Source organism: Candida orthopsilosis (assembly GCF_000315875.1).
Source record: "Candida orthopsilosis Co 90-125, chromosome 7 draft sequence".
Lineage (NCBI taxonomy): Eukaryota > Fungi > Ascomycota > Pichiomycetes > Serinales > Debaryomycetaceae > Lodderomyces > Lodderomyces orthopsilosis.
In genome coordinates this window covers 297,770-312,334 of record NC_018301.1, presented here as the reverse complement: position 1 = coordinate 312,334, position 14,565 = coordinate 297,770, and the positions used below count along the sequence as shown (strand labels likewise).

General features: G+C 34.7%; 5 protein-coding genes and 1 pseudogene across 5 annotated transcripts, besides 1 other annotated feature; 4 read left to right on the top strand and 2 right to left on the bottom strand. All coding sequences in view use genetic code 12, as the record gives it.

Moving 5' to 3' along the window:
* Window positions 1-243: 243 nt before the first annotated feature.
* CORT_0G01590 (hypothetical protein) lies at window positions 244-3,510 on the bottom strand (the record flags this gene model as incomplete). The annotated part of the gene is made up of 1 exon (XM_003870923.1): window positions 244-3,510. One exon carries the CDS (start codon window positions 3,508-3,510, stop codon window positions 244-246), a length of 3,267 nt encoding a protein of 1,088 aa, XP_003870972.1.
* A 1,534-nt stretch (window positions 3,511-5,044) lies between these two features.
* On the top strand, window positions 5,045-6,370 carry CORT_0G01580 (hypothetical protein; the record flags this gene model as incomplete). The annotated part of the gene is made up of 1 exon (XM_003870922.1): window positions 5,045-6,370. One exon carries the CDS (start codon window positions 5,045-5,047, stop codon window positions 6,368-6,370), a length of 1,326 nt encoding a protein of 441 aa, XP_003870971.1.
* Window positions 6,371-6,533: 163 nt separating this feature from the next.
* CORT_0G01570 (Erg13 3-hydroxy-3-methylglutaryl coenzyme A synthase) lies at window positions 6,534-7,892 on the bottom strand (the record flags this gene model as incomplete). Its single annotated transcript, XM_003870921.1, has 1 exon — window positions 6,534-7,892. One exon carries the CDS (start codon window positions 7,890-7,892, stop codon window positions 6,534-6,536), a length of 1,359 nt encoding a protein of 452 aa, XP_003870970.1.
* A 775-nt stretch (window positions 7,893-8,667) lies between these two features.
* Window positions 8,668-9,441, top strand: CORT_0G01560 (hypothetical protein; the record flags this gene model as incomplete). The annotated part of the gene is made up of 1 exon (XM_003870920.1): window positions 8,668-9,441. The coding sequence occupies one exon, from the start codon at window positions 8,668-8,670 to the stop codon at window positions 9,439-9,441; it is 774 nt and encodes a 257-aa protein (XP_003870969.1).
* Window positions 9,442-10,092: 651 nt separating this feature from the next.
* On the top strand, window positions 10,093-10,709 carry CORT_0G01550 (annotated as a pseudogene).
* Window positions 10,093-10,709: a sequence feature.
* Window positions 10,710-12,854: 2,145 nt separating this feature from the next.
* On the top strand, window positions 12,855-14,561 carry CORT_0G01540 (Alo1 D-Arabinono-1,4-lactone oxidase; the record flags this gene model as incomplete). Its single annotated transcript, XM_003870919.1, has 1 exon — window positions 12,855-14,561. The coding sequence occupies one exon, from the start codon at window positions 12,855-12,857 to the stop codon at window positions 14,559-14,561; it is 1,707 nt and encodes a 568-aa protein (XP_003870968.1).
* Between the last annotated feature and the right edge of the window lie 4 nt (window positions 14,562-14,565).

Sequence of the window (14,565 nt, the reverse complement as noted above, 5' to 3'; positions counted from 1 at the left end):
TTGATTCAGAAAAGAAAAAAATTTGTTTTTGTTTACACTTTACGTAATATGTTACATAATATTCCTAATGAGGAAATCATATACAATCAATCGTCTCTACTCAGACAGACGAATAAACATAACCAACAATAGATAAAGAGTATTATTTAAGTCATTCTTCTACAGTGTCAGATCGCTCGACCACATTCGTTCACATTCTACTGTACATTCAACTTACTTAATCAGAAACACACAACGCATTATTTACCACTTGAATCCTAACCATGCTTTAACATGTTGTATTATTCCCTCAGGATGACGCTTCAACCCCAATTTCTCTTCTAATACTTCACTAATTGGTCTTTCCCATTTCAACGATTTATACCCATTGAACAATTTATTTTGAGCTTCAGCCAAAGTCAACAATTCTTTACGATTCAAACTCGACAACCAATTGTAATTATAACCAAATGATCGTAAATATGACTTCAAGTCAGCATTGGAATAAGTCTTGACTATGCTATCCCATTTGTCACCCAAGCCGTCTTTAGCAACTTCAGCAGCATCATAAAGCTTATTGTTGAATAAACCCAAATGATACAATACTGATCGATATTGATTTTTTAACCAATCTTGGAAAACTGGAGTGTATTTGACATAGTTATCTTGAGTTGATTTCCAAGCTTCCTTTGAAGCAGTTTGAATCTTTTCTCCTGCATCTTTACCCAATTCACTGGCCTTTTGTCCATATTCAACGGCCAAGTCCCCGGCTAATTTCGAATACTCATCATACTTTTTACTCGCATCTTTTGAAGCGGCAGCATATTGCTTTGCAGCTTCTTTAGAAGCTTTGTCCAATGCTTTCAAAGCTTCCTCTGAATATTCATCATATTTCTTACCGGTCAATTTATAAAACTCATCGTACTTCTTAGAAGCTTCTTTTGATGCAACTTGATATTGTTCATAGGCTTGTTTGCTTAAATCATCAGAGTACTTATCATACTTCACTTTGGCTTTGGCTCCCACTTCACTAGCCCATGCACCAAGAGCAGATGAATACTTAGCATATTTCTCCAGTGCATCTTTAGCGGCAGCTTCATATTGTTTACCGGCTTCTTTATACCAATCATCAGCTTTTGTTGAAGCTTCTTTAGACCATTCGTCGTATTTCTTACCAGCAAGCTTACTATATTCGTCATATTTGGCATTGGCGACTTTAATTGCTTCTTCATATTGCTTAGCAGCTTCGACTGATAATTCATTAGCCTTTTTGTTTGCAGATTTGGAATATTCTGAAAATTGCTTATTAGCAAGCTTCGACAATCCCTGATATTTCTTATCAGCCAACTTCTTATATTCCTCATATCTCTTTGCTGCATCTGCTGATGCCAATTCGTATTGCTTTCCCGCTTCTTTTTTAACATTGTCAGTAGCATCGCCAGCAATAGCAGCATACTCATCATATTTTTTGCTAGCTTCAGCCGCTGCTGATTCATACAGCTTACCGGCATTTCCAAGTAAATTTTCCAAATTATCACTAACCAATTTGGAATATGCATCATATTGCTTATTGGCTTCTTCAACAGCACGTTCATAATTCTTACCAGCAGCTTCAGCAACAGCATCAGATTGCTTATTGTAAAGCTTCTTATATTGGTCATACTTGTAATTGGCATCCTTAGCTAAATCTTCATACTGTTTACCTGCTTTCTTGGTCAAATCATCAACTGAATCGTCAACACTGCTCAAATACTCATCATATAAATCTTTTGCATGTTGAGAATATTCATCGTACTTCTTAGCCAATGCTTGATATTGATCGTTTGCGTTGTCCAATACTGCTTGTCCACCATTATTGACTTCCTTTTGACCTTTTTGGAACCAAGAAGACGAGGACTTGCTTTGCTTGCCAAGCAATGTTTGTTGAATCTTTTTCCAATCTTTGATCAATGATCCAATAGTTGATCTTGCATACTGATTACTAGCTAACTTAGCATCATAAACTAAATTAGAGAATTTTTCTTCATCTTCATTGATTTCATCCAAAAATTTAGCAGCGTATTCATAACTCTCGGTTTGAATTTCTTGCAAAGCTTCTTCAACTGAATATTCAGCCAGTTTCAATTCATCACGAGCAACTTCAGTTGCTTTTTGGAAATATTCTTCAACAACGATAAATGCTTTTTTCAATTTCTCTTCACCAATAGATTCAGCTTCAACAACATTTCTCGTCAAGTAATGCTTAAAACTTTCCAAATCTGGTTTATATAATCTAATTTGTGAATCAATATTTTCTTTACCAGATCCATGACTTTTGAATTGTTTTTGGAACGCAGTGATCAAATCTTGTCTTGATCCATCAACATTTTGGCCCTGTTCACGTAACCATTCTTTAATTGAATTGGTTGAGATATCATTATCAATAATATAAGCATCAGCTTCAACATGAATTGGATCACCTCTATGTTCTTTAACCAATTCAACTAATTGTTTTCTTGTAGTGAAGATGGAATATGGTACTTTACGTACATTTAAAAATTCACGCAATTTATCTTTGGACCAATTTTCAATACCAACAAAGAAGGTATCATTGATCAAGTTTTTGGCTCCCCTACCACCTTTACCCAGCTCACCTTTAGATAACCAAGGTTCACTCTTTTTCTCAGAATGTTTTAACCAAGTTTGGATATCATCAAGAAGATAACTCTTGTAGCTTTGAGCCTTTTTAATTAAAGTCTCCTTATCTAAATCGCCAACCCATACATCAGGTTTAGTGTTGATGAAACCATGCAAATATAACCATTCACGTAATTGTGAATAAGACCAAGATTCAAAAAATTCATCTCTAATTTGTCCACCTTTATCAAAAATAGACTTATCAAATAAATCCAATGAATCAAATAATGCATCCTTGGTATCAATTATATCGTTTGTAGCTTTGTAATTGTACTCCTTCACTTTTTCAACCAAGCTACTCTTTGAAGAACCTTTATCAAATTCAATTTTAAAATTATTTAACCAATTTTTCAAATCATCTTCTGACCATGAATCGTATAACCAGTCACCAGGGTAAAAATTGGATCCTTTATTTTTTTTAGCAATGGAACTGAATTTACTCTTGAGGGTTTTCAACAAGTCACTCTTGTTTGCCTTTTCATCAACTTTAATACCATGATGTTTTAAAAACCTGGTTAATGAATCAAAATCCCAACTTTCAAAAAACCAATCCAGAATTGGCTTTTTGTCATTTGAAGAGCCAAATAAATAGCTAAAACTTAAATAATCCTCCAAATTGTGTCTTTTGGGTTTCAACTGTTTATCCAATTCACTTTTCAATTTATTATATCCGTTTTCTAACTTCTTAGCTTCAATATTGGCAACTTCAATCAACTTTGCATTATCCCATTTAGGATCTTGTTTAATTTTGTTGTCTTGTAAGAATTGTCTTAAATCATTGTTACTCCATTCTTCAAATCCATAATTGGCATGAACCAATTGAATGAATATACAAGCTAACCAAATGAATCTCATTATGGAACCAATTTGAATGTAAATAAGATGGGCTTGAGTGTTAACTTCGAGGATAACTTATTTTCAAAATTGAGTTATAAGAAATTGAGAAACTCGAGGAGTATTTAAACTGTGGAAATGGGAATAGGGTCATTGTAGTAGCAACTTTAAATTGAAAACTTGAGTTGGTAGCAATTTAATTTGTCTTTAAGGGGTTATGCATATTACTCTATACATCTCCACAGTATTGAATACATATCAATAGAATTCTATAGAAACAAGTACAAATACACAGAATCTATTACTAGCAGACTGTAATTGGTCTAGTGTTTAACGACGAATAATAATCAATTACAGGCTATCACTGTAGCTTACGGGTGATATTTTGGGCTGTTAAAGAAGATATATTTCATTTCATAGCAACCATCGATTTTCATCGGGTAAATGTAGTGTTTTAGTTTTGTGCAACATCGTATATGCCATCCACGTGATAATTTCAAGTGGTCCAGTGTTTGAAGGAAAAAATGGAACACGAACTGTTTCTCCGAAAATAATACTTTCTTCAGGTCAATAACTGTAGAATTTACATGGCTAAACACTTAACATAAAGATGTCCAATCATAAGCGACTGTGATAGTGTGATAGTTGCTTCTCTTTGTTACATTTTTGGTGTGGATGTGGCTTGTGCGAAAAGCGAGCACTGCTACCAAATGTGTTTAAGACATTCGAAGCATCCAGGGTTACAATTCCTCTTGGTATGTTTTGTTCACTCATTGACGAATATAGAGTGGTTCATGCCATGGAGTAAAATAACGGTACCTATTCAAAAAGTAAGCTACAACTATAAAGTTCGTTGCTCAAACCAAACGAAGCAATGTGATATATTCATTACAAACATGGACCCAATCTCACCAACTAACATCAACATCGATGTTAGTCTGTTGATTGTATCTTGTGAATTGTTGAGTTTGTTTAAAGTCGCATAACAAAATAATCATTTGTGTCGTCAGTCTTTCTACAAGCAAAGGTTTTTTGTCTTTTTGTCAGCTAAATGTCATATGCGCCACATGTCAGACATTGTTCTTTTCTTGTCTTAATTTTTGCACCCAAAGAAACCACAAAACATACAAATCTTTTGCTTATACTTTCACTTTTACCGCTTTTAAACAACCAACAACCTAGTACTCCACTACAAAGTTAGTTTTGCTTAATTCATACACAGTATGGATCTACAAATGGATATAAAGAGAGCATTCACTTTGTACTCTAATAGACAGAACAGACATTTTTACGTCACTATTGTTTTCCACTCATTTTCGGTATTTTCCACTGATAAGATTGATCGATCCAATATTAATCCAATTTTCCACGTTCTTTGAAAATTAGAAGTGAAAAATTGTTTTCATGATTTTGGGACATCGTTGTTGCCTTTAGAACACCACCATTACGTTACGGTACATCTTTCTCAAATAAAAGTCAAGATAGAGCTAATAACAACAACAAGTTCGCCGAATTAACTAAACGACAAACGTTCAAGGGTTTTTCAAACAATGAGATGTCTCATGATTATCCACAGATATTGTTAAAACTTCAACTCGAAGAAGATGCATATTTTAATCAGTTGAGTTATGGGCATATTATCAATCCCCCAACAACCAACAGTGACGTAAAAGCAAATTACGAGAGCCAAAAGGACGAAGACGAGGAAACTAACATCAGTAGCGTACAAGAGCAAGAGCAAAAGCAAATAAGTAGGAAAACCCATAAAGAAGTTTCTGCAGAGAAAGATCTGCAAATTTTTATTGGTCAAAACTGGTTTACTTTGCACTTTAATCAGTTGAATGAATTACGAGTCAATATTAATCAGCAACAAATTCGAGCATATAATGACCTGGTGAAACGATATAGGAAATGCGAAAGGCATTGGATACGACTATACCGTGAAAAGAAGAAGCAAGAAGGAGAGAAGAAGGAGAGACAATTGCAAAAAAGAGCAAGGCGATTGGAGAAGAAACAACAAATAAAGCAACGGGTTAGATATGTAACAAAGAAGTTGCTGGGCAAACTAAACTATAAAAAAGTCAAGATAAAACTATTAAATAACAGTGTGGCTCACAAGAACATTGAAGAGGCGAACAAGAGTAATTCGGTTAGGAGTATATTTACGTCTGTCAGAATTGAGAGACTCTTCCAGAAGAGCACTAATGAATCAAATGTGATTAAAAAAGAGGATGCACGAAGTAAGAGCAAATCAGTTAATGGTCATCGAAATGAACAAGACATTTGGGGACATAAACGTCCTAAATTGAAAGGTATTGCAAAAATTCAAAGCTTTCAATGCCTAAGCCATGAAAATGACAAACTCAGACCCATTTACTGCATTTTCACCATTAAAAATACCAGCACCAGTTCCCAAGATCAACCTCCCCAGCAATACCAATCCCAAGGCCTGATACTAGTACAACTTTTGCAACGTCTGTTACAAGTAAATTATCTACGATGGGTCGATATCAAATTGGTCAAATACAAGATTCAACTACAAGTCAAAGTTAGACTCCTTTACCATGCGGCTCATTTGGTGATTTTCAAATATCGAATATACAGAATAAAGCTAATAAGAAAATTCCCTTCATTGTTGAGCTGGACCAACAGAAAGAAAATACAGATCACCAGATTACGAATAAGGTTAAAAAAGAGCATCATTACAAATCTCAATCAAAACAAAGAATTTACATTCAATGCAAATATAGACGCAGAATATGATAATGTTTTACCGCAAGACAATTTCATGCACATTCATCAAGCATTTCTTCAATTTGAAATGTATAAATTACATTTACTTTGTCAATATCGTCCCCAATTTACTTATTTATCCATTTAACATCTTCAACAACGTGTATATACTATTTTGAATAGAAGTATATTACACTGGATGCTATGTATAGTTTTAATAGTATTAGCTACGTACATATTAATTGCCAGCAAAATGAACAACTAAAATCCCCATTCAATAGCAAAGACAAGACAATAGCTCCTCCCCTGGCTTATTCTTTTATACCGTATTTTCTTCTATATTTGTCATCAACTTCCAATAAATAATAGGTTCCAACAGGTAAATTCTCAATTGATCCCTTAGGTTTGAAGCTCTTTTGTAAATGAGCATCTTCTCTAAGGCCAATTGCATCAACATAAGCTTGTGGAGATTCAATTTTACGTCCTTCACCCAACTTATAATCAAAGTTTAATACTTTGGTGATTTGGGAAACATCACCTTTTATAACGACTGATAATAAAGTTGACGCTAATCCTGATCCATAGGAAAAGACTCCAATTCTCTTGTTTAGTAAGTTAGCACCACTGTTGGTAGCATAGTAGATGACTGATGCGAGGGAAACCCAAGCTGATGCAGTGTACATGTTACCAGTATTTGTAGGAACTTTTAAAGCTGGTTCAACACGGGCTTTAGTTTGGTCTTTAGCCAAAGTGACAAAAGTCTTTTCCAAGATTTTATCAGTTAATGAATTTTCATATGACAATGCATCAATATGTTTTCTTGTTTGTTCATCGATTAAATCAGCAAATTTTTCTGGGTTTGACTTGTAGTCATTATACAATAATCTGGCATAACTTTTGGTGACTAATTTACAGGTTGGGACATGGAATGCATTATAATCGAAATGATTATACAACCCGACAGTCTTGTTTTTATCACCAGTGACCTTACGAGAATAATTTTTATAACAATTATCAATGGCTTTGACATAACAACTCAATGAGAAATGTCCATCAACAGTTGGGTATTCACTAGTGAAGTCCGGTTTATAAAAATCGTAAGCGTGTTCCATATATGATCCTCTGATTGAATCAAAAACAATAGGGGCATCAGGACCGATCCACAAGGCAACGGCACCAACACCACCAGTAGGTCTAGCTGCTCCCTTGTCATAAATAGCAATATCTCCAGCAACAACAATGGCATCTCTACCATCCCAGCTGGAACTTTCAATCCAATTAACAGCATTAATGACAGCTGAAGTACCTCCATAACATGCATTAATAGTGTCAACACCTTCGATATCGGAATTTTCGCCAAATAATTGCATCAATACCGATTTAACTGATTTTGATTTATCCAATAATGTTTCAGTACCAACTTCCAATCTACCAATATGATCAGTGTTGATCTTATAATGGGACAATAAATTTGATAAAACGGTTAAACTAATGGAGTAAATATCTTCGGTATCATTGACAAATGCCATGTTGGTTTGTCCTAAACCAATGGTGTATTTACCTTGAGGAATGCCATCAAATTTTTCCAATTCAGTCTGATTGACTGCTTGACCTGGGATGTATACTTCGATACCTTTGATACCAATATTTTGAGGAGATTTAGTCATCATATATGAGTTAGTAGTAGTAGTAGTGATATTAGTTGATTTTTGATATGAAGAAAAAGAACTGGTGTCTATCAGTCTCTGTGTCTCGTGTGTGTGTTGAAATAATTTTCTATTTCTAAACGACAGTTCTGCATATAAACTGAAAAATATCTTTTGAGACCAGAGAGACGTGTCGTATAGAACACATAATAGATATAGAGTATATGAAGAGACACATTCACAGAGTGAGATTCTAGACTAATGGTGAAAGCATTTGCTTGAGTTTTAGTCAGAGCTTTTCATTATCTACTTGAATAAGTGGCAAGTGTATATCACTTTATTTCTATCTCATGTGTCTATACGACACACAACATACCAAAACCATGTGTTTCATATTACGTAATCCACTTGTTTGTATAACCACACACACGACTGTTAACAGGTTTAGAGCCACATGTCAGAAAAAGTTTAGTGTCGTATTTCTAAAACTACGACACTGAAGAAAACGTACGATACACACATAGCTTTGTTTTGCAGCTAAATTAATTACCTTTATGTATGTCCTATCCAAGCTTTCTTTGCTATAAATAGATTACACTGCAAATTCCAAGAAAACCTTGAACCTAGAAGAAGCTAACCACACTTTGCTGACCCCTTTTATTCAGGCTGTGCAATTCCTAATCACCTTCTTTGCATTATAAAATGATGTTGGTTTTCTCTCGAAAAGATGTTTTATTGACTGAGCATACTTTTCATAAGAGTTAACTTCCTTTCTTTTCTTATCTTTTTTGCAATTACTATGAGATACTTTACAATTTTATTATCACTTACCTCATTAGCTTTTGGTCAATCTGAATTGTTAAAAAAAGATCACGACGATTGTGATGTATCAAGAATTGAATCTTGTCGTGAAGCCATCAAGATCAAATATGTCAATTGTGAAATCTATGATAACGACAGTGACTATGAATCTGATACTGAAGAAGAATATTATGCTGAAAAGCAAATGGATCGTTGTATTTGTAATTTAGAAGATGATTATTTTAACAAGTGGACAGAATGTGCTAAACAATGTGGTGCTCAATTTGACTTGAAACCGGAAATGATTAAAAGTTCAGTTTGCTCAGAAGCTCTGAAGATAAATACTCGTTTTGCAAGTTATGTTTCATCAAGAGATCAAGCTGATACACCAGCTTGGTCAGTAACAAAAGTTGAACTGGATTTACTGAGGACTGAAGTTATGTCTTCCGAAGTTTCTGAAATTGTTGCGATAATGAAGTCTATCACTAATTCTAATGCAGAAAATTCAAGCGGGCTAGCAGCATCAACAGCGGAGGGACCTTCTAGTAGTACTGCTGTTACAATCGAGTCTACTACACCTTCAACGGTGGCGTCCTCCAGTGGTGCTACTGCCACAACTGAATCTACTAAATCTTCAACAGACAGCTCTTCTACAAACGTTGCTGCTACAACTGAGTCAAATACATCTACAGCAACTTCTTCTTCCAGTAACATTGCAGTTACAGTTGGTTGTGGTTCTTTGATTTCCTTGATTTTACTATCTTTATTGTGATTATCACTGTTGACGATAGTGAGCTTTGTATATTTTTTATATCTTTATCTAATATGACAATTTTAACCTATCGTTTTGATTAAATTTTGTTTTATGTTGGTCAAGAGTAAGCAGAAGTAAATACATATACATGTAGTGCAGGTAATCGTATGATAAAGCTTAAAATTTCTTGTTGTGAAAGCTTAACCAACGATAAATTTTGGATGCGAAAAATTACCCAGGCTAAGAAATAAGGGATAATTTGCATAATAGACAGCGGTATAAGCGATAACTTTTTGTTTAATAGTGTGAAACCAAAATAAAAGGATATGGCATAGAAACGTACAATAATATCTATCATAATACAATGTCACACGTTAACAGGCACTTATATGTAGTATGACACATTAGACTAAGTCACAGCCACAGAACAAGGTTCATTTTTAAAACGTTACAGATTCACAAGTACACTCATAATTTTAAGTTATATATGTCTAATTCACTTCCTCGTGTCTACATAAATGGGCTGTTTTTTCTCAAATTTATATAATTATGTAATAAAAGGAAGATTATTTTTACCAGATTCCCTTTAACAAAAAAATTTTCATCAAAGCCTCCATTATTTTGCAACCAACCAACCACCTTCACCATATAATAAAATTTGAATTTGTGTTAATATTTGCCTCAATTGTGGTGGGAAATCTCGAATTGTTCAAAAGAGCATTATATTGTGAATTCTTCAACATTGAAGTTTGTCGAATCACATCCAAAATTGAATATTTCGATTGTGGTAAGCATCGTAATGATGAGGATAGTTCTGATTTTGAAGAACAACTTTATGCAAACTTGACGCAATGTATTTGCAATTTAGACCATGGTTATTACGTCATACGCAGCGAATGTTTTAAACAATGTGGTTTTGATGACACCTTAAATGATGTGACACCAGAGGCATTGCAAAGCTCAATTGCTCTGTGGCTCTGAGAGCTACAGAGTCTTCATACATTGAAGATTATGTTTCGTCAATAGACGCAGAACAATCACGAGCTTGGACAGAAACAGAGGGTTGGTACCATTTTAGTGATTATCAGGCTTTTGAGGACATATATAGTAGTGATGATTACTCTTCACAAGTTTCATCAATATTGAAGTCCATATCCGATTCCCAGAGAACAAGCGAGTCAACAAAATCTTCAACAAGTACATCAACAAAGGGCTCTTTCAGTAATATTGCCGTTACAGTTGGTTGTGGCTCGTTATTTTCATTGGTTTTATTATCCTTGTTGTGATTGGTACCACGACTTTGTTGTTGGTATTCAAGTTTCATATTTTACTCTGTATTTGGTTCAATAAGACGCTACAATAGGGTGTGTAAATTAAATGTCTGTCGAAGCATGAGACAACTCAATTTATTCTCACTTTGACTATATCTACCAAAGGGCACGAATACAGTGCACGGACGGGATAACTAACTAGCTTAGTTAACACGAGTCAGCCTATTTAGAGTAACAATGATAACTCTCGAGTGTAGCTTAATATATATTCACTATATTGACTCTTGTTTAGATCCACTTCATCGTGGCCTTTTTCTACACTTATGTGAAATAGGCCAATAACAATTATATACATATGTACGAAACTCGAGATAATAATGTAGCCTTTAGTGTCTGTGTAGGAGTTTGACATTTATGATTGTAATGTATGCAAACCAAACCCATTCAACTTATTGTGTATTAATTTGTCACAATGCCTTCTCGAATATTGATTAGTCGTTACTATCTTCACCTTATGTAGTATGGTGATCATTGCTCCGCTGTTATTAGTAAACTATAAAAACGGGACATTGATCGAAAATGGTTTTGCTATATGACAATGTCGACTATTCGCTTAGATTTTATTCTCAATTATATGATACAAGCTACTTATTTTACACATTTTATATTAGCAAGATGAGTCAAGCAACAGATAGGGCTATAACGACAATTACTGAAAGGTGGGGCCCGAAGGGGACTGGATCACCATACGACCAAATATAGAACCATGTGGACGAAAATAACTACGGGCAATGGAGGTAACCTCCCATGTTGGGAAGTATTGTTTTTGGGTTGACAAAATCAGTAGGAGGACTTATGAATCTATGTAACTGGTGTGTGGAACACCACAGGAATAAGCATGGAATATTCGCTGTAGAATTTGGGGTATTAGCAATATCTAGGGCAGTCAAAATAATGGCAATCACAGCAAGGGAGGAGGGGTATGGCATTAGAATAGTTGGCGTAACTACGGTTATGAAGCGGTTAGTTATAATCCTAATACTGGCACTTTTGATTCGAATAGTAAAAGATTGGATGCTGCGTACATATTGGGGATAGGTGAAGCATGATAAAGCAGTGGGGAGGATTAAAGATGAATCATCCGTTGAACTTATAATGCATTGAAGCTGTATGGAAGCTGTATGGAAGCCAGATTGATCATGGACACGTGAATTATAATTGTAAGCTATGATAAGAATGAAGTATAAAATACATGTGATTGAGGGTAGAGCATATCACGTTTGTAAAATTTGTTGTGTTTTCTCAGAAAAGGAAATTGAATACGAGTGACGTGGTTAAGCGTAGTTGTGGTCAATTGTGAGGATCACGAACTACGTCCTTTACGTATTTGAATATAGTAGTAATTTTATGGGATATTCACTATAGAGAAAAAGAAAGGTTGATTTTATCACAATAAATGGTTGAACTTGAACATCAAGACTTGCTCATAAAGTGAAAACCTCTTCGTAGTGCAAAGTAACTGATACGTTTATTTATCTTAAGGTTAAGTGCTCTTGTTAAATGGAGTTTCTCAGAGTTTATTAGTTGCATAAGCTCAACCAATTAGAAATTTTGGATGCAAAAATATTCGGTTCCTTTGTCGGAGATTAGCTGGAACAGTGTACCGGCGTTAAGCAATCCGACACCGAGAGAAATGCCAAATTGGCTTCGATATGCTAGATAATCTTGACTATAGGAACAGCAGTCATTCCAAAACAAATGAATAAGAGGTAAGTTCAAAGCACAGCAAGTGTATACCTTTGTAGTTATCACTTGGTCTAAGGTAACAAGATGCATCTACTATGTTTCTCGGAGTAATTAAGAGAAACAAAAGAAAGTAAAATAAAACTGTGGCTGTCATAATACTAATTATAATGACATATGCGTTAATTGATTGCATGTCGTGAAATAATTTTGAGTCCTGTTAAAAAGTTTTACGACATTGAAATTCAAAAATTACTAAGAAGCTTAGAAATGCATCAATAGACTTATATAAACAGACCGGTGTAAGAAAGTCACAAGAAGTAAGGAAAATCATATTCAATCTTTATTATCACCAAAAATTAAAATTTCCTTCCCTTTCCTTTCTTTTAACTTCAGTGTATCATTTAGGAATAGACTATGATGTTCGCCACGAAGTCAAGAGGAGGTGACATACCAGACTCGTTAAAACCGTTCACTACGAATAAGTTTATTCACAAGACATGGGCAGGTACGTTCTATTGTCAACCACAAGCCATATTTCAGCCTCGCAACGTCGATGAAATTAAAGAATTGATTAAGCAAGCTAGATTATATCACAAGACTATCATGACGGTTGGGTCTGGCCATTCACCAAGCGATTTAACCATGACTAAAGAATGGTTGTGTAATTTAGACAAGTTCAATCATGTATTGCATCAGGAAGAGCATTGGGGACCTGTACTGGAGGGTAGCTCAGACAAGGAAGTTAAGTTTGTTGATTTGTCCGTTGAAGCTGGATGTCGTGTTTTTGAATTGAATGAATATTTGAAAAATCATGATTTGGCTATACAGAATCTTGGTTCTATTAGTGATCAATCAGTTGCTGGTTTGATATCTACTGGTACTCATGGATCTACCCCCTATCATGGATTAGTTTCACAACAAGTTGTTTCCATAACTTTTCTCAACTCAGCTGGTGAGTCAATAACTTGTTCATCAATTGATAAACCCAATTATTTCAAAGCTATTCTCTTATCATTGGGTAAGATTGGTATTATTACTCATGTCACATTACGTACATGTCCTAGGTACACTATTAAATCAGTCCAAGAAATTATCCATTTCGATACATTGTTGTCTCAATGGAATACAATTTGGTTAGATTCGGAATTTATCAGAATTTGGTGGTTTCCATATACTGATAAATGTGTACTTTGGCGAGCCAATAAATCAAATGACGCAATTTCCTTACCTAGAGAATCATGGTATGGAACTACATTCGGTCGATTCTTTTATCAATCATTACTTTGGATTTCAGTTCACTTGTGGCCAAGTTTAACACCTCATATTGAAAATTTTGTATTTGAACAACAATATGGTAAAGTCGAAACTTTGGGACAGGGAGATATAGCGGTACAAAATTCTGTTGAGGCTTTGAATATGGATTGTTTATTTTCACAATTTGTTAATGAATGGTCAGCTCCATTGGTTAATGGAGTTGATATTTTAAAACAATTGAAACAAGTTATTACAAATGCAGCCGCATCAAAGAAGTTTTATGTCCATGCACCAATTGAAGTCAGATGCTCCAATGTAACTCAATGCAATGAACCTTTTGTCGATGATGACGGTCATGAATCATTGTATCCATCACAAAATTGGTTGTCAAAGAGATCGAAGACTAGTCCTGGACCCATACCTGGAAATAATTTACGCCCCTATTTGGATAACTCGCCACGATTACCACATAAGCAAACAAATTCTCATCCAACTAATGATGAATTGACGTTGTTTATAAATGCAACAATGTATCGACCATTTGGCACTAATGTAGGTACTCATCAATGGTATCAAATTTTTGAAAATATCATGATTAAAGCTGATGGGAAACCACACTGGGCGAAAAATTTCATTGGTGTCGAAACAGAAAAACAAAATGAGACTGAGGTGGTTGATGATTTACATCAACAGTTGGAATTTGGTGGAAAGAAATTTTATTCAATGATTGGATTTAAGAAATTGATGCAAAACTGGTTTGGCCAAGATCTTGTTGAGTTTAACAATGTTCGTAAAGTAACTGATCCTGATGGTGTTTTCCTCTCTGGGAAATCATGGGCTGATAGAAATGGTATTTTATTGGATTGATAAA